Source organism: Oncorhynchus gorbuscha, linkage group LG26, assembly GCF_021184085.1.
Source record: "Oncorhynchus gorbuscha isolate QuinsamMale2020 ecotype Even-year linkage group LG26, OgorEven_v1.0, whole genome shotgun sequence".
NCBI lineage: Eukaryota > Metazoa > Chordata > Actinopteri > Salmoniformes > Salmonidae > Oncorhynchus > Oncorhynchus gorbuscha.
The window spans coordinates 8,834,173-8,859,349 of NC_060198.1; the positions used below are offsets into that span (position 1 = coordinate 8,834,173).

Sequence of the window (25,177 nt, forward strand, 5' to 3'; positions counted from 1 at the left end):
ACAATTTTTTTATGAGCATGGCCTTAATTCTATTACAGCATATTGGATGACTGTCACTCATATTCCATTCATCTTGTTCAATGTAACAGCGATAGGTTAAGGCTACTACATGATACTCACATTTCCCCTATACCCATCATGAGGTTGCTGAAACCTAGCCTATGAATGAAAGTTTACAATGTAGTTGCACACTGGTAGAGAGACACATTTGAGATGACAGTGACATTCAATATCGACTTGCACAATCTTGAGTGCATCTAGCTGATATAGGATGTTATCATTCGTCCAGCAGTTGCAAACGCAAGTTTCTATTGGACAAATTCAAGTATGTTTATCTTCCGTTTAAGAAACGTTTTTCAACAGAATCTACAGAATGAATCAAATCAAATCAATATTTTATTGGTCACATACACATGGTGAGCAGATGGCGAGTGTAGCGAAATGCTTGTGCCTCTAGTTCCGACAGTAATATCTAACAAGTAACAAGTAATCTAACAAATTCACAACAACTAGCTTATGCACACAAGTGTAAAGGGATGAATAAGAATATGTACATATAAATATATGGATGAGTGATGGCCGTGCCGCATAAGCAAGATGCAGTAGATGGTATAGAGTACAGTAAATACAGTTGAAGTCGGGAAGTTTACATACACTTAGGTTGGAGTCATTAAAACTGGCTTTAGAAGCTTGGCTTTAGAAGCTTCTGATAGGCTAATTGACATCATTTGGAGGTGGAGGTGTACCTGTGGATGTTTTTCAAGGCCTACCTTCAAACTCAGTGCATCTTCGCTTGACATCGTGGGAAAACAAAAAGAAATCAGCCAAGACCTCAGAACAATTTCCAAAAGCCTGAAGGCACCACGTTCATCTGTAAAAACAATAGTACACAAGTATAAACACCATGGGACCACACAGCCGTCATACCGCTCAGGAAGGAGACGCGTTATGTCTCCGAGAGATTAATGTACTTTTGTTCGAAAAGTGCAAATCAATCCCAGAACAACAGCAAAGGACCTTGTGAAGATGCTGAAGGAAACAGGTACAAAAGTATCTATATCCACAGTAAAACGAGTCCTATATCGACATAACCTGAAAGGCTGCTCAGCAAGGAAGAAGCCACTGCTCCAAAGCCGCCATAAAAAGCCAGACTATGGTTTGCAACAACTGCACATGGGGACAAAGATCGTACTTTTTGGAGAAATGTCCTCTGGTCTGATAAAACAAAAATAAAACTGGTTGGCCATAATGACGTCGTTATGTTTGGAAGAAAAAGGGGTAGGCTTGCAAGCCAAAGAACACCATCCCAACCGTGAAGCACGGGGGGTGGCAGCATCATGTTGTGGGGGTGCTTTGCTGCAGCAGGGTCTTCACAAAATAGAAGGCATCATGAGGCAGGACAATTATGTGAATATATTGAAGCAACAGCTCAAGACATCAGTCAGGAAGTTAAAGCTTGGTCGCATACTTCCAAAGTTGAGGCAAAATGGCTTAAGGAAAACAAAGTCAAGGTATTGGAGTGGCCATCACAAAGCCCTGACCTCAATCCTACAGAAGATTTGTGGGCAAAACTGAAAAAAACGTGTGCGAGCAAGGAGGACTATAAACCTGACTCAGTTACTCCAGCTCTGTCAGGAGGAATGGGCCAAAATTCACCCAACTTATTGTTTGAAGCTTATGGAAGGCTACCCAAAATGTTTGACCCAAGTTAAACAATTTAAAGGCAATGCTACCAAATATGAATTGAGTGTATGTAAACTTCTGACCCATTGGGAATGTGATGAAAGAAATAAAAGCTTAAATAAATCACTCTACTATTATTCTGACATTTCACATTCTTAAAATAAACTGGACATCCTAACTGACCTAAAACAGGGAATTCTTACTAGGATTAAATATCAGGAATTGTGAAAAACTGAGTTTAAATGTGTATGTACATTTCCGACTTCAACTCTATGAGATGAGTAATGTAGGATATGTAATCCTTATATAAAGTGGCATTATTTACGGTGACTAGTGATACATTTATTACATCCAATTATTAATTACTAAAGTGGCTAGAGATTGAGTCAGTTTGTTGGAAGCAGCCACTCAATGTTAGTGATGGCTGTTTAGCAGTCTGGTGACCTTGAGATAGAAGCTGTTTTTCAGTCTCTCGGTCCCAGCTTTGATGCACCTGTACTAACCTCACCTTCTGGATGATAGCGGGGTAAACAGGCAGTGGCTCGGGTGGCTGTTGTCCTTGATTAACTTTTTGGCCTTCCTGTGACATCGGGTGATGTAGGTGTCCTGGAAGGCAGGTAGTTTGCCCCCGGTGATGCGTTGTGCAGACCGCCCTACCCTCTTGAGAGCCTTACGGTTGTGGGCAGAGCAGTTGCCGTACCAGGCAGTGATACAGCCCGACAGGATGCTCTCGATTGTGCATCTGTAAAAGTTTGTGAGTGTTTTCAGTGACAAGCCAAATTTCCTCAGCCTCCTGAGGTTGAATAGGCGCTGTTGCGCTTTCTTCTCCACGCTGTCTGTGTGGGTGGACCATTGCAGTTTGTCCATCATGTGTATGCCGAGGAAATAAAAATGTTCCACCTTCTCCACTACTGGCCCGTCGATGTGGATAGGGGGTGCTCCCTCTGCTGTTTCCTGAAGTCCACGATAATCTCATTTGTGTTGTTGACGTTGAGTGTGAGGTTATTTTCCTGACACCACACTCCAAGGTCTCTCACCTCCCTGTAGGCCGTCTCGTCATTTTTGCTAATCAAAATAGTGTGTTTTAATCAACTATTTGGTGACGTTATTATATTTAGCATATCATTTTTTGAAAATACTTACTTTTTTAATATTTGACCATTTTTATGAAATTCTCTGAGGTTGGTCCTCCCCTTTCTCCTCTGAGGAGCCTCCACTGCTGTGTACATAGCTTATCCAGCACAATTAAAAAAAGAAATTATGACAAAATAGAAAGTACAAACAATAGCCTACAAACTACACTTAACAAAAATATAAAAAGCAACATGTAAAGTGTTGGTCCTGTTTCCTGAAACATTCCATACGCGCTTATTTCTCTCAAATTTTGTGCACAAATTTAATTACATCCCTGTTAGTGAGCATTTCTCCTTTGCCAAGATAATCCATCCACCTGACAGGTGTGGCATATCAAGAAGCTGACTAAACAGCATGATTATTACACAGGTGCACCTTGTACTGGGGACAATAAAAGGTCACTCTAAAATGTTCAATTTTGTCACACAACACAATGCCACAGATGTCTCAAGTTGAGGGAGCATGCAATTGGCAGGCTGACTGCAGGGATGTCCACCAGAGCTGTTGCCAGATAATGTAATGTTAATTTCTCTACAATAAGCCGCCTCCAACGTCGTTTTAGAGAATTTGGCAGTACTTCCAACCGGACTAAAAATTACAGATCATGTGTAAGCCCAGGACCTCCCCATCTGGCTTCTTCTCTGCGGGATCGTCTGAGACCAACCACCCGGACAGCTGTTCCCTTTAGTGGGAAAAAATGAAATTGTTAAATCTTGAGTTCATATTTTTATTCAATATATTATTATGTTTGTATGCCAGCATAATTGATTACATTCAGTGTAATCTTTATTTGTCTTTGTGCAAATGGTTTGGTAGTCAAACAATTATTCCAAATCACATTCAACATTTAAAAAAGTGTGTTGTTTGTGAGATTGTGCCCCCCCCCCCCCTATATTGTTTAAACACAGCACTTATCGTCTCGGGGAATCATCCACATTTTGTATGAACACCATTTTCAACTTGTTATCCACTTCCACAATCTCTTCATCCAAAGAGATAACACTGTAGGCAACAGCTCTGCAGAACCTGGGTCATTTCGCACGAGACAAACAGTTAAAGTTTTTACAGATATGAAGTGAATAGATATGCTTGCATAGTCAGTTCTGCCGGCCTTGACCTTGGACAAGCCTGGAGGGGTGTGTGCATTATGCGAGAAGACTGGACGGTTTTGCCTTGAGCACCTCTCGCCATCCTCTGCATGCTATTGTATTTTTTCGATTTGATTGTCCGTGGCTTGATTTACTTGCAATCAAGCACTGCTGGTACAGTATGTTGAAAGCCTAGAGTCCTCTGCCTTGCTATCCTACATTGATAAGCTTTAATGTTAATGGCAAAGTCATTTCGAGATGAAACCCGCCTTGATTGCCCCTTCTGTGAGCTAAATCACAATGAGCAGTGTGTAAGACATAGGAAGAGCAGCGCTAGGAAAGTGACTGATCTGAGTCACCATGTGTTAGCTAAGTTCACTAAAAGCTCAGTTTCTTGATTCTTTGACCTCTCTGATTTAAATTTAGACAGGATGGTTATGGGTTTTCTTGGCAACCCTGGTGATGATGACCAGCGGTCAGTGGCAGTCAGCCCCAGGGGGAGGTCTCGGTGATGTAGCCTCAGGGTTGGGCCATCTGGCTTGGGGACTGGGGGGGGGGCTACCTGCCTTGGGTCCTTGTGTCGGGCTCATGAGCACCTGGCAAACCTGGCATAGTAGGATCTGGCAGACCGCCAGAAGGAGGAAAGAGTCCACTTTGATTTGGATGGTACATCCCAGCATGGCACCATCTCTGACTGGAAGGGTATCAAGTGGAGAGGAAAGGTCAAAGGTGACTTCCTACTGGTTGCAGGTGTACATATGCCTCTGTATTTCTCTGTTAAAGGGGAATACCACATACAAGTTGGAATTGAAAGCATTGAATGGTGTTGAATGGACAGACTATGTATGTGTAGGAGTGATTTCATTACAAAGACCTAAGTTATAATCATAGTGTGTGTTAGAAGTAATCATTATGGTGTAATGTCTGCTAGCACAGGCTTGTAACTTAGATTCAAAAGTTCCCCTAATTAGATAATTACTTGATTAAAAAGTAGATGTTAATTAGCGGTGTGTGAAAAAACATCTTAACCAGTTGTCAAATTGAAAATTACAAAATGACAGATGAGTGTGATTATGGTTCAGTCTGCTTTTCTAGATTTAAATGAAAATGGATGTAATCTTCTTTAACTGATAAAATTACAAAATTACTTGAAATTACCATAATTATATTATAAAGGTGAATAGCAATAAGGTTTTATAATACAGTTGCTGTGTAAATTGATCCAATCTTGAGATAAGTAAGAAAGGGCATGAAACAGACTTGGTGATGTATATTGTTAAAATGACTGAAAATATTGGTCTGGTTTTGCCTCTTAAACATCCTTAGAAAAAATAGTCATTGAAGCACTCCCCCAGAGTACCAAACAAAGAAACACTCCAGATGTTTGGTCAAGCACGTTATGTTGTTTTTCCTCAATCAAAATGAAGGCTGGATCCCATTCAAAATCATAATTTAAATATCAAAAAGCTCACCTGCTTGAAACCCCCCCCCCCACCTATGTATAATGAATAAATGACTGATTAATGAATAATGGAATGTACAAACAAACTCCTTTCGATCCTCCACCTCTGCATTGGAGGCAGTTGGGAGGTAATACGGTGTTGCACCACCAGGGCTCCCATTAGCCCCTACCTGGCAGGTTGACATATGTGCCTTCTCTATCGCAACTCATGCTAAAATAATCTAATACAGTATCACCTAATCTCGCAAGAGGACTCACTCAAGCTTCCTCCATGAAGGTCTATGGGAAACAGTGAAGGTATATATCCCTATCCCCTGTCTCTCTCATCTATCTGGAGCATCTTGGCATTACAAAGAAGTATGAAACAGGTAATACACAGAGACAGTACTAAATTGACCAAGACCGCCAGACGTTGTATCTAGTCTTGGGTGATTTCCTTTGAACTCCACGTCAACGAAGAGGGCTGAGAATTCATCTCTGTCTGAATGGTAGAAGCCTTTATTAAGGCCCGGTGAACCCCGGGAGCATATCGCCGCTGAGTGGATGAACTAATTAAGCCCCTGTTTCCTGGTGCACCAATCGAAAACCCAGAAATACTAATGAGCCTAGCCCCGCTGTAGTAAGACACTATCAATCAATCGCCACCTGCACCCCCACTGCCCCCCCTCTACAACTTTACATTGAAATGACACACCAAAAAGCATCCCTTTTAATGCAGCTATACTCTAGGTACATTAAACATGTACACAATGTTTAGATGCAGGAAATCAGATCTGCTAGATGGGGATGACCTTGAGGTTGGTGAATGATGACGATTCGCCCACGGTGATGGGATTCAAGGCCACTGAACACCTACGATTCAAGGCCACTGAACACCTACGATTCAAGGCCACTGAACACCTACGATTCAAGGCCACTGAACACCTACGATTCAAGGCCACTGAACACCTACGATTCAAGGCCACTGAACACCTACGATTCAAGGCCACTGAACACCTACGATTCAAGGCCACTGAACACCTACGATTCAAGGCCACTGAACACCTACAATTACAGACATGGGGACAACCGGACATCCACAGCCGGTCTCTAGAGATTAAAGACGAAGTCCAGCCAGGATGCCTCTAATGAAGCCTAGCCTATGTGGGATGTCAGTCACTTTGGTGGCAGCTAATGGAGACTGATGGTGGACGGTTGGCTCCGGGAGCTGCGGCATTGAGAGCGGCCCGATCAAAGCGTCATCCGAAGGCTACATGGTAATTCGGCAGTGATGAGGGCTGTTGAGGTAAACACATTTGGATGCGGGTGGTTGTGGCAGGCAGATGTGGCAGGTAGTATCTCCAGATGCCTTCATCAGTCTCCGACGTGTCTTTCAATGGGGTTTGACACAGATGGGAGCTGCCAAGAGCACCAGCCGTATCTCTGCCAGTTGCATCCAAACCATTCCTTACTTCAAAGACAGAACCAAAATGGCGGCCCGGTTCCCAGATCTATCAAATACGGTGGGAGCCGGACAGAGGCACATATCCGACCGCTAAAAAGAACTTTACAAGCCCAGTCAGTCTCAGATTTCTCACACCACAAAAACACGCTGAACTAATTCACTGAACAAACGTTATTTTACTGTGTAAACAACGAGATTAGACATCGGTTTGTTTTTGAGCCTCAAAGATGTGTATATTTTCATATGCACGCACCAGCTTAGAGATTCAAAAGGAATGAACATTTTCTGGGCATGATTTATTTAATATATTAATTCATACCTGCCTTTGATACGTCGCTCGCCTTTTCAAGTCAGGGGGCCCTTCCTCTCCACACTCACAGCTGTTTCATGTTGCATTCTAGGGGAGGTTTTTTCTTCCATAAATCCTCATTTAATATTAATACCTCTATTCAATCTGCTAATAGGGCCACCACTCACCTGACTAGAATATATACAACTACCGAGGGAAGAATTGAGCCCTTACAGGTTCACCAAAGGACAGCTGAATGTGTTACTTCTTCATAGTCCAATCTGCAGGATTCTCAAGGGAATAGTGTGTACTGAAATTGTAAGTAGAGTTGGTCCAATATGGATGTTGCCAAGGGAATATAGACTGAAATGATCAGTAGAGTGTGAACAGTCACCGATGCGTGCCAGGTACAGCTGATGTGCTTTTTCATCTAACATCTGATAGGATGGAATTTACATACCATAAAGGACTGAGTGGAATTTGTTCACTAAAAGGTTAATTCTACAGATAAATCATCATGTTTATTTGTTGATTCTACTTATTAATATCATTTATCCTCTTCACTTTAAGAGCTGAGATCTCATCTAGAAGGTCATTTCCTCTTCCGTTTTTCTATCTGTCTTTATTCGTTGATACAATCCAGTATTGTACTGTTGTAAATACTGTAACCAACAGCAGGAACACAATCCAGTATTGTACTGTAGTAAATAATGTAACCAATAGCAGGAACACAATCCAGTATTGTACTGTAGTAAATAATGTAACCAATAGCAGGAACACAATCCAGTATTGTACTGTAGTAAATACTGTAACCAATAGCAGGAATATAATGCAGTATTTATTGTACTGTAGTAAATACTGTAACCAATAGCAAGAACACAATCCAGTATTGTACTGTAGTAAATAATGTAACCAATAGCAGGAACGCAATGCAGTATTTATTGTACTGTAGTAAATACAGTAACCAATAGCAGGAACACAATCCAGTATTTATTGTACTGTAGTGAATATTGTAACCAATAGCAGGAACATAATCCAGTATTGTACTGTAGTAAATACTGTAACCAATAGCAGGAACACAAACCAGTATTGTACTGTAGTAAATAATGTAACCAATAGCAGGAACACGATCCAGTATTGTACTGTAGTAAATACTGTAACCAATCGCAGGAACACAATCCAGTATTGTACTGTAGTAAATACTGTAACCAATAGCAGGAACATAATCCAGTATTGTACTGTAGTAAATACTGTAACCAATAGCAGGAATATAATGCAGTATTGTACTGTAGTGAATACTGTAACCAATAGCAGGTACTCAATCCAGTATTTATTGTACTGTAGTAAATACTGTAACCGATAGCAGGAACACAATCCAGTATTTATTGTACTGTAGTAAATACTGTAACCAATAGCAGGAACATAATCCAGTATTGTACTGTAGTAAATACTGTAACTAATAGCAGGAAAACAATCCCCTATTTATTGTACTGTAGTAAATACTGTAACCAATAGCAGGAACATGATCCAGTATTTATTGTACTGGAGTAAATACTGTAACCAATAGCAGGAACATAATCCAGTTTTGTACTGTAGTAAATACTGTAACCAATAGCAGAAGCATAATCCAGTATTGTACTGTAGTGAATACTGTAACCAATAGCAGGTACTCTATCCATTTTGTGTGCAACCACACCATTGTGGTAAACCTTTTTCCAGTTGTTTAATGTTGTCAGGCGGTTGTCGGCGGGTGGCGACGGAAGCGGGCAGCGAAAATTCTCTGTTTGTTCTGGGCAAAAGCGTGCTACATGTTTAATAACATCTAGGGGGAATGTCAATTACACATGTAAGATGGATTAGTCTTTCTGGCCTCCTTCCTCTCTCTCCTTCCTTCTCTCGCTTTCTGTCTGTCTGTCTCGCCCTCTATCTACCGATGTTTCTCTCTGACTCTCTCTCTCACACACACACACACACACACACACAAACGCAACAGAATGGCCTTCAGTGCAGCTGGAGAAATATTGTGTGGACTTAACTAACCCGTGCAATATATTTTCTTTTTTAAATTGGGTGACAAAAATCCAAACTGTGTGTGTTCTCTATAATAGCATAGAGATGCTGATACAGAGCCAAGTGGCGTACAGAGGAGAAAGTATAGACATGAATCCTATCGGTCATCATAGAAAGAGAGTCGTTGTGAAGCACTCCTCAGGTCGTCCGTCGTCATCTATTCAAACCACCTCCAGTGGGTGTGGAAGTAAAAGGAGAACTTTGCTGTTCGCTTTTTGTTTTGAATCTGAAAGTCCCTTGTATTGTGAGATGTCGGTTTCCCAGAGCGTAAGTGGGGCAAAAACAAGGTTCATCTCGAGTTTGATTTTGTCGCTGTGCCCATAGACGGCGCCAGACATAACCAGCCAAAGACATGTCGGCTGATGGTTCCTAAGGAGAGCAAATGCCATTCTATATTTTTTGGGGGGTGGGTTACCATTCCCCCCCTCCTCCCCAGTCTCTGTCTCCTTGCTTTATCTGGACCTGGTCAATTAACTGGAGCCAGTCATCTCATCCCACCTCATCTCTTTCACCCCGTCTGCCTCCCCAGCGTTTCTTCATTGAAAAAAAAAATCATTTTTATCTTCGCTTTCAGCCATACTCCTCGGGGTTACAGATTGCCTGGCATTCAATTTGTGCCACATACAATTCTGCACCTGATCAGTGCGGAGATGGGCCTAGATGGGACTGTCTGGCTGCCTAAAGAGGACCTCCGACTGTCTTTCAATAGCTGCCAACAATCATCCTTGTCAATCTGAATGGCGAGAGGGGACACGAGCTGCTACGAGCTCCGAGGAAACTACTAATGTGTATACACTCTGTGCACAGCGATTCATCCCAATTCCTTCCCATTTGCCTGAGATTAAGAGGAGAGTGTAGAAGACGAGCTGAAAGCTGAACCCATTCTGGCATCTTGATGTAGGGCTTACTGTATGTTTCTGGAGGACTGTGGTTGCAGCTCCGTGTGTTGCAAAACAACCTATTCAATAAAGGTTCATATTGTTTTTTTCCCATCCGTCTTGATCTCTCTGTAGTTATTTACTGAAGGGACATAATCATCAGATCTGGAATCGTGCAGCTTTACAAAGCTGTCGTCCAAACGCCTCATCTCGCAACCGGGGGAAATGTTGCTGGATGGACGTATAAAACGTTCAATTTCTCGATGTGATTAGCAAGACAGACGTGGAAATGTGGCTTGATGTATCAAATGTTCCTCGTGCTGTATCAAATGTCGAAAATGTCAATGGGATTAGCACGATGTGTGAGTATATGTTACGGTACAGATACTCAACCATCCTCCTACTGGGAGGTTGGGACCGCTACTATTTCTGTCCCGTTCTGGTTATTAAACGGACAAACTCCACTTACTGGAGATATGGACATGAGTGGCTCAACTCACTGCCAAAGTGGCTAGGCCTTGTGAATGTGAAACTCAACAATTTACAATCAAATCTGAAATGAGAAATAATGCATCAGACCAAACGGATCTAATATGAAAGACTCTGCACTGGGGCCCATTCTATTCCATATGGAGAGCAGAGACGTAAGCACACACAAGATAATCAACTCAATAGCATGGCAATCAAGGAAATCCAACACTTGAGATAATGCATTTTCTGTTTACCTAATTGTAAGAATATGATGCCATCAATGATTCATATTTTCCGTGCCTTTTTGCAGTTTTGAAGCAGGTGTGGACATCAACACTATCCACATTATAGTGAACACATCCCTTTTCTACCAGAAGTCAACAGGGTTTTTGTTTTAAAGTAGTCTAACCTGATGCATGACACCAACCATAACAGCCATCACAACAAATATACCGATGACTATTTCCTACTCAAAGTCATTTAGAATTGTCCTGAAACACCTGCAGAAGGAAAAACCTGACTCATAATTCAGTCATTCTTATTATCCCCTTCCATATTTTAGTCATCCTCAGATGTCTGCCTACTCTTCAGTACATACATAAATCATAGGCCGATAACCGAACAGTGATGAATTCTCACAGAGCCTGATCGTGTTCCACCTTGAAGCCAGGCCTTTGCACCGCGCTTCAATGCACCTCTAATGGCATGGCCCTGCTAAGCGCACCTCTCATCTCTCCCACACAGCACACACAAACACACACGCAGCCAGGCAGCTCCTCAATCACCATCACTCCCATCACCATGTCCATCGCCGTCTGCCTCCGTGTGTATGTGTGTGCACGTGAGATGGCTTTAGGAAAATATGCCACCACCACTACCTGCCTGGTATATGACGTGTCACTGGATACTATGAAGATGGAACCCATGCAGATGTGTGATGTGCTGAGAGGGAGAACTAGGTATCCGAATAAATCAACATTTGTCAAAAAAAGGTCAACTAGGGGGTACTTTCAAAAAGGAATATGACAAATGTGTTGTTGTTCATTTCAGCTGAATTGGCTCGTGCAAACCTTAAAATCTGTAAACATATTCCAAATGAATCGGTTTGAATTAAATAATAAATTGTATGGTTAACAACAGATAAGTATATTTTCTTTTACAGCAGTAATGTGCTACAATGGCTTCCCATCACTGCTGTCCAACTTCTTGACACCAAACCATGCATTTTAAACCCAATTATTTCACCTACAATCCCCTGGAAATAGCATAGCATTACACTGATAACCCTTGAAATTGAACCACCAGTGATTACAGCCCCGCAATCTATTTACCCCCAAGCTCTCAGCAAGCATTATCTACCATTTGGCTTTTACTTGATTCAATCTCTATTGGTAAATAACTAATCTACTTCACTTAACACTATAGAGACCTGGAATATTGTCCAGGGCAAGCAAACATGAAAGATGATGAAATCATGTCAAAATATGATTGACACAGGATCCAAAAGCGAGTGTGAGTGGAGGAGGGTGGGAGGTAGGGGAAGGGCACTTACTGAAATTAAGTGTGCACTCCTGAGGCCTCCTCGGGTGAGGATTAGAGTGCTGCCCAGGTACATTACTTATAAACTCGGTTTTATTATTTGTCCATGCATGCAGAGCCTGGGGCTCTATAACAACAAGGAAAGCTGATGCTTTCAATATCGCTACTAGATTTGGTTAATAAGGTTTTCCAACTCAAGCCGTCTTTATTATTTGTGAATAATTCCTCTGGGAGTTGTCTGAGAAAGAAAAGTGAGAAACGAAGAGCAAACCTGGGCCTGGTGGGTTTTGTTTACAGGCAAACGAGCGAGGGCCGTGTTAGCCAGACCGGTAAATAAACGCTGGCTAGCGGACCGTGACGGCCTCCCTGGGCCCGCCGCCTGATCAATGCCTGACCCAGCACATACGCTGCGGCTCAATTATCCCAGACAGACACAGACACCAGAGTTAACTCTCCTACCAGTGGGAGGGAGGGGGGGACAGAGCTTGGGAAGTGTTCTCTAGTAAGATAATAAGCCAATCATATGGCATTGATACAGTATTTATCAGAAGATTGTATGTCTGTCTACACAAATAAATATTAGTGTAAAGTCCCACAACCACCAACCAAACACCACATTCAACTGTTGAATGTAGCACATTATGACAAACATTTGTATCTGTTATAGAATATGACCAGATATTTACTCGTTGCTCAGTCCTATCCTTAGCCCCTGTAGTGTGGAGGGAATCCCATTGCAATGCAAGTAAATGTGTTTCTATACCTACTTCCTTTTGGAGATGGGGGACAATTGAAAGAGTGGATTGCACTGCGCCTTTGTTAGGCTGCTGTTATTGTTGTTCGTATTGAAGTGATATCACTCCGTGACTCACTGTTTTGTACATGGGAGTTGGGGTGTGAGGAGTGGGAATACAGGAACAGCACAGTTGGTGGTGCAGGATAATAATAAAGTGACAAATGAATGGAAAGAAATAGCAACATCAAACACAAACTCCTCTCTGACAGGGCCAATGAATATGTAATAGTACATTTCAATGGTTGTGTTCTCTTATTCAACTGCTGTGGCCCTGATTGTGTGGGTCTGTCAGTTTACCATATGGCTCATTTAAATTGCCTGTTTGATTTTCAGCCATCTTGGATAACAGGTTGTACTTGGTTTAACACGACTAGCTACGCCGAGGCCACTAGTGAAAGCGGGACCCGTTGACACCATCAAATTGTTGGAAAACGAGCAAATTACAGAACATTTGATGAGGCAGAAAAACATCAGAGATGTTAGTTTTGAAAGAGGACCGTTTCTCTTTTTTTGCTGTAAATGTGCCACCACTGCTGTACGAGACGACAGCTGTACAGAACCATAAATAGATTCCTTCAACACATAGGAACAGCCACAGTGAGAGCGTCGTCAAACCGAGACAGCTGGCGAGAGATGGTTTCTCACAACACACTTCTCCACCAACTTCATGTGATCAACTCACTCACTAATTGGCTACTAAAACATTTGATTTTCTTCCTCTGTTCTGCTCAAAAAGAAACTTCTCTGACAAATGCTTTTGTTTGATCATTGTATGGCTAAGAACTCGTTTCATTTTCAGTATGGGTTTTGTCCTTGTCTTGAAAAAGAACTGCCTCAACTGAGAAAATGGAATCAGAGTATGGCTCCTGGCTTTGTTCAAGTCTGGCTTTGGTTCTGGTTCATTGATTCTGGCTCTATGATTCAGACCTGGGTTCATGAAGTCCCAGATGGGCGGGGTTGGCACTTCTGGGACTATTCCATTGGTTCCTGTCATGTTTTGTCATTTATTATCTTGTCTTGTCCCTGTGCTTCCCATTCTATTCGTTTCCCTCTGCTGGTCTTATTAGGTTCTTTCCCTCTTTCTATCCCTCTCTCTCCCCCTCCCTCTCTCACTCTCTCGCTCTCTCTTCTCTCTATCGTTCCGTTCCTGCTCCCAGCTGTTCCTATTCCCCTAATCATCATTTAGTCTTCCCACACCTGTTCCCGATCCTTTTCCCTGATTAGAGTCCCTATTTCTCTCCTTGTTATTCGTTTCTGCCCTGTCGGTTCCTTGTCTAGAATTCACCGTGCTGTGTTTGTGTATCGCCCTGTCGTGTCGTGTTTTCCTCAGATGCTGCGTGGTGAGCAGGTGTCTGAGTCTGTCTGGTTCAAGTGCCTTCCCGAGGCAACCTGTTGTTCACCTGCTGTTCAAGATCGAGTCTCCAGTTTGTCCTCGTCATTTCGAGTGAAAGTTGTGTTTTTTGGATTGTATTTACTTTACTGGATTAAAGACTCTGTTTTCGCCAAGTCGCTTTTGGGTCCTCTTTCACCAGCATGACTGAAGGAACCGACCAAAGAATGGACCCAGCGACTTCAGACGCTCGTTACACTGCCGTCGAGATCCAAGGAGCCATGCTCGGCAGACACGAGCAGGAATTGTCTGCTGCTCGCCATGCCGTGGAGAACCTGGCCGCTCAGGTTTCCGACCTCTCTGGACAGTTCCAGAGTCTTCGTCTCGTGCCACCTGTTACTTCCTGGCCTGCCGAGCCTCCAGAACCTAGGGTTAATAACCCACCTTGCTACTCCGGGCAGCCCACTGAGTGCCGCTCCTTTCTCACGCAGTGTGAGATTGTGTTCTCTCTCCAACCCAACACATACTCTAGAGAGAGAGCTCGGGTTGCTTACGTCATTTCACTCCTTACTGGCCGGGCTCGAGAATGGGGCACAGCTATCTGGGAGGCAAGGGCTGATTGCTCTAACAAGTACCAGAACTTTAAAGAGGAGATGATTCGGGTTTTTGACCGTTCAGTTTTTGGTAGGGAGGCTTCTAGGGCCCTGGCTTCCCTATGCCAAGGTGAACAGTCCATAACGGATTATTCTATTGAGTTTCGCACTCTTGCTGCCTCTAGTGAGTGGAACGAGCCGGCGCTGGCTCGTTTTCTGGAGGGACTCCACGCAGTGGTTAAGGATGAGATTCTCTCCCGGGAGGTTCCTTCAGATGTGGACTCTTTGATTGCTCTCGCCATCCGCATAGAACGACGGGTAGATCTTCGTCACCGGGCTCGTGGAAGAGAGCTCGCATCAACGGTGTTTCCCTGCTCCGCATCGCAACCATCTCCCTCCTCTGGCTCAGAGACTGAGCCCATGCAGCTGGGAGGGATTCGCATCTCGACTAAGGAGAGGGAACGGAGGATCACCAACCGCCTGTGCCTCTATTGCGGAGTTGCTGGACATTTTGTTAATTCATGTCCAGTAAAAGCCAGAGCTCATCTGTAAGCGGAGGGCTACAGGTGAGCGCAACTACTCAAGTCTCTCCATCAAAATCCTGTACTACTTTGTCGGTCCATCTACGCTGGACCGGTTCGGGTGCTACATGTAGTGCCTTGATAGACTCTGGGGCTGAGGGTTGTTTCATGGACGAAGCATGGGTTCGGAAACATGACAGTTCCATTGCGCCAGGCAAGCTCAGTAAAGCACAGCTGAAGCATTTGACAGAAAACAAATACTATTTAAACCCAGATCTGCTATGACTAAAGTGAAGATGTTTCTGAGCAATACCCGATGCTGAGGAGTACAGTGGCAACATGAATTCAAGGATGAAGCTTGGCCCAATCTCAAATGGACCACTAAGCCCTACAGCCTACGCACTTGTGGAGATCTGAGAGAATTTTATTGGTGTAAGAAATATAGTTAAAACTTCTACCTAACCTATCAGATCTCCACAAGTGCATAAGGCGAAAGGCTTAGGGGTTGATTCGGGATTGAGCCATTGACTTCCATACCACTCAATCCATATTAATACCCATGATGCCAGTGGGCACATTCTACATCTTCCGAGGCAGTCCAAAGCTGCGGAGTAAACTTGTTACATGGATTGACTATGTGTCAGGCTGCATCTTGTTATCTTGAGTGACAAGCAAAGTACTTAATGCCCTGACATTTCAATAATGTAAATATGCAGTCTCCTGACACACTTTTATGTGCAGGCAAGGAATATGCCAGTGCCACATATCCCCCGTTGGGACTCTGGCATTTTTGCTGTAACCTTTCCATGAGATTTAAAATCCCAAACTTGTCCCAACGTCTCTCCTAACAATGATCAGAATGTACAAATGATCTCAGCTCCTTTTTGAGTCAAACAATACCATAATTGAACTATTCCATAATTGAACTTTTTTTGTTTGTTTCATCTTACTGGATATGATCAGATGAATCATCCATTATCTACATGTAAAATCATACAGTATTTGAAACACACACACACACACACGGAGACCTCCCATCTCTTCTACTGCATGACTCCATCCCTCCATCACTTAATCCACCACTGTCTCTTGGGCTATCATGAGAAGGCACATTCCTTCATATTCCAATCTGGCTCAAACACGCACAAAGCATATGGGAACATTAATACCCTTAACTATGTATATGCCCAATAGGTTAGATATACAGCCGCAGCAGCATACATCCCATTTAACGACAGACGGACAGACAGACACTTCCATTTCTGCTCCATGAAGCATCGTCAACTCATCTGTTTATTTGCACTTGTGCTCAGATGGGAAAAATCTAAGTCTCTATTTATTTCTGCATATAGCAACAACTCTACATATTTCATGCAGAGGATCTATTCTTGCACATTCCAAAGTTGCTTGCGTCACAAGCGAGAAGAGAGGAGGGAATTGTTTCACAGTTGCACACAATTAGAACCCAATCTATTAATATCACAAAACAGCACAGGTTCCATGTGGCTAGATGGTGGTGATGCTGCTGAGCAATTCCACGGTTACAGAATTACGCTGAGACTCCATTTTTTCTATTCAAATGTATGTCAAACAAAAAACATTGATTTCAAAGTTTAACAAACCAACACATTTACTGGAAGAACTGTGCAGATGCTAAGTTTGGTAACATCTCCCTTGTTTTTGTTTTTTTGTGTCCACGTTTTTCCCCCAAAATGTAAATATCTGCTTCGAATTCAGAAAGAACGGGGTGTCAGCTATGACATGACAAATTGGGTATTCGAACACACCCATACTAACATACTGTATACTACATACTTAATGAGTATATACTACATACTATTAGTTCATTGTACTGTAAACAAATGATATCCTTTCAGTTGAGCATACTAGCGCTACACCTGGCTACCGGAAGTTGATTCTGTTGCTACGCAACCTCTTCTCACCACAGCAGAGCTGGTTAGGCTGTTTGCATGTTATCCAGAGTGTTGGTGCCTGTAACTGTGCTGCTGGCAACAATTTAATTGGGCTTTTTCCGCCAATGTTTAATGACCCCGGCCATATTAAACGGGTGTTGAGCGTTCGTAAATTCATCCGTTTTTCCACGCTCTGGCTCACTCAGGCGAGAGTGCTCTGAAATTGGAGTAGATAGCCAGAGCAAATTCATGTCCATTGAGAAATCACAACTACTATACCATTTAGCTAAGAATGACGTGAATAATCAAGTCAATAAACATTGGGTAGTTAGTTAGATAACATATAGTTAATATACTGGCAAGTTCCATGTATTAGTAACCAACTAACGAGGTAGCTAGCTAACATACCGGTAGTACCTACTGCTGTAATGATATACTATGCAGTTCGTAAGGATAGCGTAGCCAACACATTGTCATCCAACATAACGTGCAGCATTACTTTATTACATTGCTCACCATCTGTCATCATTAGTTAAAACAATTCATTTTTATCTTTGGACTTCAGCTGCATATTTTCCTCCATTTTTTTCAAATCTGAAAATGTTGTGAAGCCATGCCCATTTCCTGAAGAATTGCATACGGAAATAGTGTCCACTGCGTGTATACTTCATATTTTGGCGAATGTAGTACGACATCCGGGAACTTTTGGCATACTAACTCTATTCATACTATGACCAATAAGCATACTACATTCTCAATTTACGTCACAAATAGTACAGTTAGTATTAGAGGTCGACCGATTAATCGTAATGGCCGATTAATTAGGGACGATTTCAAGTTTTCATAACAATCGGAAATTGGTATTTTCGGGCGTCGATTTTTTAAATACCTTTATTTAACTAGGCAAGTCAGTTAAGAACACATTCTTATTTTCAATGACAGCCTAGGAACGGTGGGTTAACTGCCTTGTTCAGGTGCAGAACGACAGATTTTAACCTTGTCAGCTCGGGGATTCAATCTTGTAACCTTACAGTTAACTAGTCCAACGCTCTAACCACCTGCCTCTCATTGCACTCCACGAGGAGCCTGCCTGTTACACGAATGCAGTAGAAGCCAAGGTAAGTTGCTAGCTAGCATTAAACTTATCTTGTAAAAAATAATCAATCAATCATAATCACTAGTTATAACTACACATGGTTGATGATATTACTAGTTTATCTAGTGTGTCATGCGTTGCATATAATCGATGCAACGCTGGGGGACGATTTAACAAAAGCGCATTTGCGAAAAAAGCACGATCGTTGGACGACTGTACCTAACCATAAACACCAATGCCTTTCTTAAAATCAATACACAGAAGTATATATTTTTAAACCTGCATATTTACCTAAAAGAAATCCAGGTTAGCAGGCAATATTAACCCAGTGAAATTGTGTCATTTCTCTTGCGTTCAATTCACGCAGAGTCAGGGTATATGCAACCGTTTGGGCAGCATGGCTCATTGCGAACTAATTTGCCAGAATTATGACATAACATTGAAGGTTGTGCAATGTAACAAGCATATTTAGACTTAGGGATGCCACCCGTTAGATAAAATACCGAACGGTTCCGTATTTCACTGAAATAATAAACGTTTTGTTTTCGAAATGATTGTTTCCGGATTTGACCATATTATTGAACAAAGGCTCGTATTTCTCGTATTTCTGTGTGTTATGTTATAATTAAGTCTATGATTTGATAGAGCAGTCTGACTGAGTGATGGTAGGCAGCAGCAGGCTCATAAGCATTCATTCAAACAGAACTTTCGTGCATTTTGCCAGCAGCTCTTCACAGGCACAGCGCTGTTTATGACTTCAAGCTTATCAGCCTAATGGCTGGTGTAACCGATGTGAAATGGCTAGCTAGTTAGCTGGGAGTTACACCGGCAATACTATAGTGCCTATAAGAACATCCAATAGTCAAAGGTATATGAAATACAAATGGCATAGAGAAATATATTAACTACAACCTAAAACCTCTTACCTTGGAATATTGAAGTCTCATGTTAAAAGGAACCACCAACTTTCATATGTTCTGAGCAAGGAACTCAAACGTTAGCTTTTTTATATGGGACATATTGCACTTTCACTTATATATATTTTTTTTTAATCGTCCAATTAATCAATATCTGCTTTTTTTGGTCCTCCAATATTCGGTATCGGCGTTGAAAAATCATAATCGGTCGACCTCTAGTTAGTATGAGTATTCGAACACAGCTATTGACTTGAATTTACACCCGGTAACAGAATTACAGAAATGGAATTTCATCATGGGTCCCTGTGTCACCACTCCGACCGAAGGTGGCTCCCCTTCCCGTTCGGGTGGCGCTCGGCGGTCGTCGTCGCCGGCCTACTAGCTGCCACTGATTCTTTTCTCCCCCTCCTTATGTGTTTATTGACTACACCTGTTTTGAGTTGGTTATAATTAGTGAGGCTTTATTAGTCAGCCGGCCCGCCTGGTTCTTTGTGCAGGATTGATTATTGTAACCCTGGTGTTTGCATTAGTTGTACATGTTTGTGTATTTAGTGCTAGACTGCTTTTGTTTCCCTGTGTCTGGGGCATTTGGTTTGAGCACCCGTAAGTGGGGTGACCGTAGTTCACCGTGTGTGCATTTAAAAAAAGCACTTTATTGAACTCTGCTTTCCTGTGCCTGATTTCACCCTCACGACACCCAGGACCTTACACCCTGGGTATAACTCCACACACTGGCTATTATTTTTATGAGCTCTGCCCCCAAATAAAACCCAATTTGGTTGGTCCAAACCGGACAAAATCTGACCCAATCATAGATGTCTATGTTTCACAAGTTTGGACATCAAAGTTCAGCACAGTAAAGCACAGCACAGAACAGTAGAGTTCATTACAGTTTAGAGTAGAGTAGAGTTGAAACCGGACAAATCTGAACCAACCATAAGTTTGGACATCAAAGCTCAGCACAGTAGAGTACAGTTCGGTACAGTTCAGTGGAGTACAGTTCAATACAGTATAGAGTACATTTCAGTACAGTAGAGTGTTAGCGCTGGGTAGGAACAAAAATGTGCACCACTTTGTATTGGGAAACCCTTGACAAGAGCCTAGGATGACCATTAGTTACTACTGCCTTGACAGAAGAAATAGGTAATATATGTTGGTGTATCCAATTTGTAAGTCGCTCTGGATAAGAGCGTCTGCTAAATGACTTAAATGTAAATGTAAATGTATTTGATATCCCCCCACGCAAGTGCATACGGTCAAACTTTGGAAGTTGGTTTTTCATGCCCCCTCAGAAACACCTGGAGGCATGGGGGATGTCACTTCTGCCATGACTGACTGGGGGCTGGTGATGTGTTGAAATGAAATCAGTTTCGTTACAGACAGGACTACGAGTGGGTAATGAGGAATGGGGAGGAAGGAGGGTCAGACCGATTCTCTCTGCAAAGCATGGGGAAACTGTCTCGGAGAAGTAAATGCTGAGGTGATTGTGTTAACTGTCTTGATTGTTTCTGCCATGATTTGTTCAATGATTGTTCAGACACTTGATGATATCACTTAACAACAAAATAGATGCATGGCGAATAGGCTTTGACAATTATACTGGGGATGACAGCATGCACAGTTGCCTCGGAATGAATCCTGGGAATCTCACACTATATGCGCGCTCCATCACACTCACGCACGCACGCACACACGTTTCGTATGCCTTTTATTGGCAATTTCATCAAAGTCAAACTGATGGCTAAATTTTTATCTCCATTGATGCGCTGCGTGAATGCGCACATGGGCCAACTATTATTTAAAAACAACTGTACAAGTATTCACTTACACTGCTGTTTTGCCCAGACCAGTGCACCATGGCTTGGTTGTGAGAGGAATCTCCGGTCAATGCGAAGGTTGAACTGGTGAGTTTGAGTTCGTCCTGCCTCGAACTGGCCGCTCTTCTGTCCTCGTTGCTCCATCGCAATTCGGACCGTGTCACTCTGCTGCGCCCAGTCCGTGAGGTGATGCCCTCTCGCGAGTAACTCAGAGGCAGTGTCTCCCTTCTCTGGGGTAAGCCGGAGGACTTCACTTTAACATCCCCAATATTAGCTCCCGAGCTGTCCCTACGAACTCGGTGCTTGGGTGAGACGCCGGGAATTAAATCTGCGCGAGCCTTCCCGACATCTGTATTGCCTACATGACGGTTCATTTTCAGGTTGGAAACTTTGTACTCACCGCGCGGGGTGAATTTTCTCTGTTTACCATCACCGTATTGCATTCCTCCATCGAGTAGTGCGTTCTTGGAACGGAGCAGTATGTCAGTATTCCGTTTTCGCCTTGAGTATATGTATTTCCCCTGGATGCATTCATCGGATCCAGCTGCGCAATCAAGCTGTTGAGTTTCGGCACTTGCAGAATTTAAACTCCGTGAAGCAGTTGTCCCGTCTCCATTTCCAATAACTTCCCCTCCGTGCCCTGTTGCGAATTCTCGTGTGTCCGTTTTAAGCAGTAATTCCTTAATACGCCCCTTATCTCCCGGCTGACATGATCTGCAAGTTATCTCTGATTTAGCGGCTAGAAAGAAAGATAGCATTATCAAAAGCAGAAACCAGAAAACGCTGGTGTGCCAAATAGGGCATAATCTGACCCCCCTCTCCATAGCTGGTGGCAGAGAAAGACACTCAGTATGGATACAAGGATACTCAGTCTTTTTTTTTACTCTCTTCTTCTCTCCCCTTTGTGACTGTAATTGATGTTAAGCAACAGAACTCGTCGCAAGTTGTGGCTCGTCCAATTGTTCTGCAGTGTTAAAAAGTGCGACTCGGCGAAGTGGTCCCAGATGAAGGATTTGATCGAATGAAGCCTTGCGCGCGCGGAGGAGGAGCTGGCAGTATCCGGGGGAAAAGATAGGCGAGATTTCTTCTTGCGCCTGTTTTTTTCCCCTCGCCCAGAACAACGCATTAATCATTTCGTAATAAATCATTTGTTAGCATTTATCGTACGTATGTAATAGTCATCTTATTCGATCTATATTTAAATACTTATTTGTATATGAGTCCTTTGTCAATGTTGTTGGCTGTTACTATGGTCTTGTTGACAATATCCCTAACAGCTGTAGATTGTATCTACCAGTAGGCCTAGGTTTACTGTGCGTAAGAGTCAACTGCTCAATCACATTTCTCAGAAGATGAAAGAGAATAGTTCTATTCATTGTGAATCTATCTAATTGCTTTAAAGTTATAGTCGTGCTATTGCTATTAGGAAGGGGGGGGGGTTGTTCCGAAATTATAACATTTGAATTAAACCCCAATTATGCATAATGTCACGGACCACATAGAGGTATTGTTTATTAAGATTTAAATAACCTCTATATGGGCATAGAATATATGCTTTAGATCACATGTATCGAACTCATTCCAGAGGGCCGAGTGACTGCGGGTTTTCGCTCCACCCTTGTACTTGATTGATGAATTACGGTCACAAAATAGTAATGAACTCCCCTCACCTGGTTGTCTAGGGCTTAGTTGAAAGGAACAACCAAAAACCCGCAGACACGCGACCCTCCTGGAATGAGTTTGACACCACTGCTATAGATTATCTCTTTACATGTGATGTGAAGGCATCATAAGCAATGTGAGGTCGTTCACGAGCACTCCGTGACACATCCGATGTCTAGAAGAGACTCAAGTTCACCTGGGACTTGCTAGAACGTGCCCCCGTGCCAAATTGACGCTGTCAATAATTAATTGTTTTTATCTGAAAATGTTTCATAACGTGAGATGCCACCTGTGAAGAACACTAGAGTAAACACATAGCCTAGGTACGGTTATCATAATTACATACTGGTTATGTTATTTTCACACATCAGAAATAAGAGTATTACCGTTTAAAAGGCACAGGTCCCTATAGACTGTGCATTTGGGGGAGCCAGAAATGTAGCTGTTTGTTTGAACGTGATAGGTTATGCATTATGTATGCCATAATTGTTGTGCTGATGAGCGTTTAAATGCACAGAGGGAAAGACAACTGAACACAAACCACCTTGACAGTTGTTCAGTTGTTGTTGGTTTTATTTCTATTCATACATAACGAGTTGTTGATACAATAAATAGAGATTTAAAAATATTTTCATGGCTTTCATCCAAGTAGCCTAAAACATCGACCTCAGATTAAAAACCGCTCTGATGGTATTTTTTTAAGGACTGTGATCAGTGGTAGGCTATCCAATTCCCAACATGTATTTTTAACGTTTCACTCTCCATCATTGGTATAGAATTCCAATATCATTCCCATTGTACTGGAATGTTTCTTCCCTCTTGGTGGCCTAAAGTGTTAAATCCCCTGACGTCCTACCATAGACCTAAAATAAATTAAGTATTGCCTCTCTCCGTGGCACACTGCATTAAGCAGACGTTTTGGATTGGACTAATGGTCCTGTGATGGACAGGCCCCATGTGGCTGGAAGACACTTATCAAGTGGTTCTTCCTCCAGTGTGCACACACACACACACACACACACACACACACACACACACACACACACACACACACACACACACACACACACACACACACACACACACACACACACACACACACACACACACACACACACACACACACACACACGCACACACACACACACACACGGCCAGGCAACCATCTCTTCAATCACCATCACTCCCATCATCATGTCCATCGCTGTGTGTGTGTGTGTGTGTGTGTGTGTGTGTGTGTGTGTGTGTGTGTGTGTGTGTGTGTGTGTGTGTGTGTGTGTGTGTGTGTGTGTGTGTGTGTGTGTGTGTGTGTGTGTGTGTGTGTGTGTGTGTGTGTGTGTGTGTGTGTGTGTGTGTGTGTGTGTGTGTGTGTGTGTGTGTGTGTGTGCGTGCGTGCGTGTGTGCACCTGCATGTGTGTGAGTGGGTGGTAAGGTCTCACACCCCATCATCTCACATCCAAGTCTGGACACGTCATCCATTCACACAGAATCAACTGTCAATAGCAGAAATGGATTTGGAGGATGTTGCGGAATATGATATTCAGACCCTACTTTGTCTGATTTGTACCCAGTTGTACTGTACTAGTATGCATGTGGACTATGAATGCACGACAAGGTCAATGAGTCACACAGAAAGAGGGACTGGGAGAAAGGAGGTACAGTAGCAGGACGCATAAGGACATTGGTTAAGTTTAAGATGCCATCTGACTGAAGGTGACTGTAGAGGTCTGTAGAAGTGTGGGTGATTCAGACTATCCTTAGAATATGTTGAGTAAGATTTCTAAAGGACATATAACGAACGTCACTGGAGGACTTTCAAAAACAAGCTAATGTATGTGTCGCGTGTAACCCAAATAGTTACATGAAATGTAACTTAGTCACAGAACACCCTTTTTTAGGCTAGAATTGTTATTTATGGTTAGAAGTTTCTGTGACAGCTGATCAACTGGGCCTCCCTGCTACATAGATACAACTTTACTCATACATTTGGAATTCAATTTGTTCTACTGCGTCCCTGCATTTCCCTAGTGAAGCTCCCAGGGCCACATTTCAACACCACAGCCACAGATAGCCTATCATAAAAACCCCTGGCTCTGTTAATCAGGCCTGCAACACCAACACAAACAAGTAATTGAAATCGCCAGACACAAACTAGAAAAGCCATGGCTTTTTATATAGTTAAATGCCCAAACAATGCCCTTCGTAAAAGTAGCTCTCGAACAAGGAAGTTGTCCAGGCTGCGTTTAGACAGGCAGCCCAATTCTGATATTTTTTTCCCACTTATTGGTCTTTTGACCAATCACATGACATCCTTTCACATCAAATATTTTGGTTAAAAGACCAACTTGTGGGGAAAAAAAGACCAAAATTGGGCTGCCTGTCTAAACGCAGCCAAAGGGATCTTTTTCTAAAGGGGTAAGAAGAGAACAAGTGGTGACTAGAATAAAGGGGAAAAGAAGGAACTGAAGTCTTGG

General features: G+C 42.7%; 1 protein-coding gene across 5 annotated transcripts in view; it reads right to left on the reverse strand.

Annotated features, from left to right (window-relative positions):
• LOC124016221 (VPS10 domain-containing receptor SorCS1-like) overlaps window positions 1-22,037 on the reverse strand; it is a 168,814-nt gene extending 146,777 nt beyond the window's left edge. For all 5 annotated transcript variants that reach the window (XR_006835318.1, XR_006835319.1, XR_006835320.1 and 2 more), the window contains exon 1: window positions 21,053-22,037. Coding sequence is in view for 2 of the 5 variants with exons in the window: in XM_046331772.1 (XP_046187728.1) it covers window positions 21,053-21,865 (813 nt within the window). In the remaining 3 variants the exon portion in view is untranslated. The remainder of the gene's footprint in view (window positions 1-21,052) is intronic.
• Between the last annotated feature and the right edge of the window lie 3,140 nt (window positions 22,038-25,177).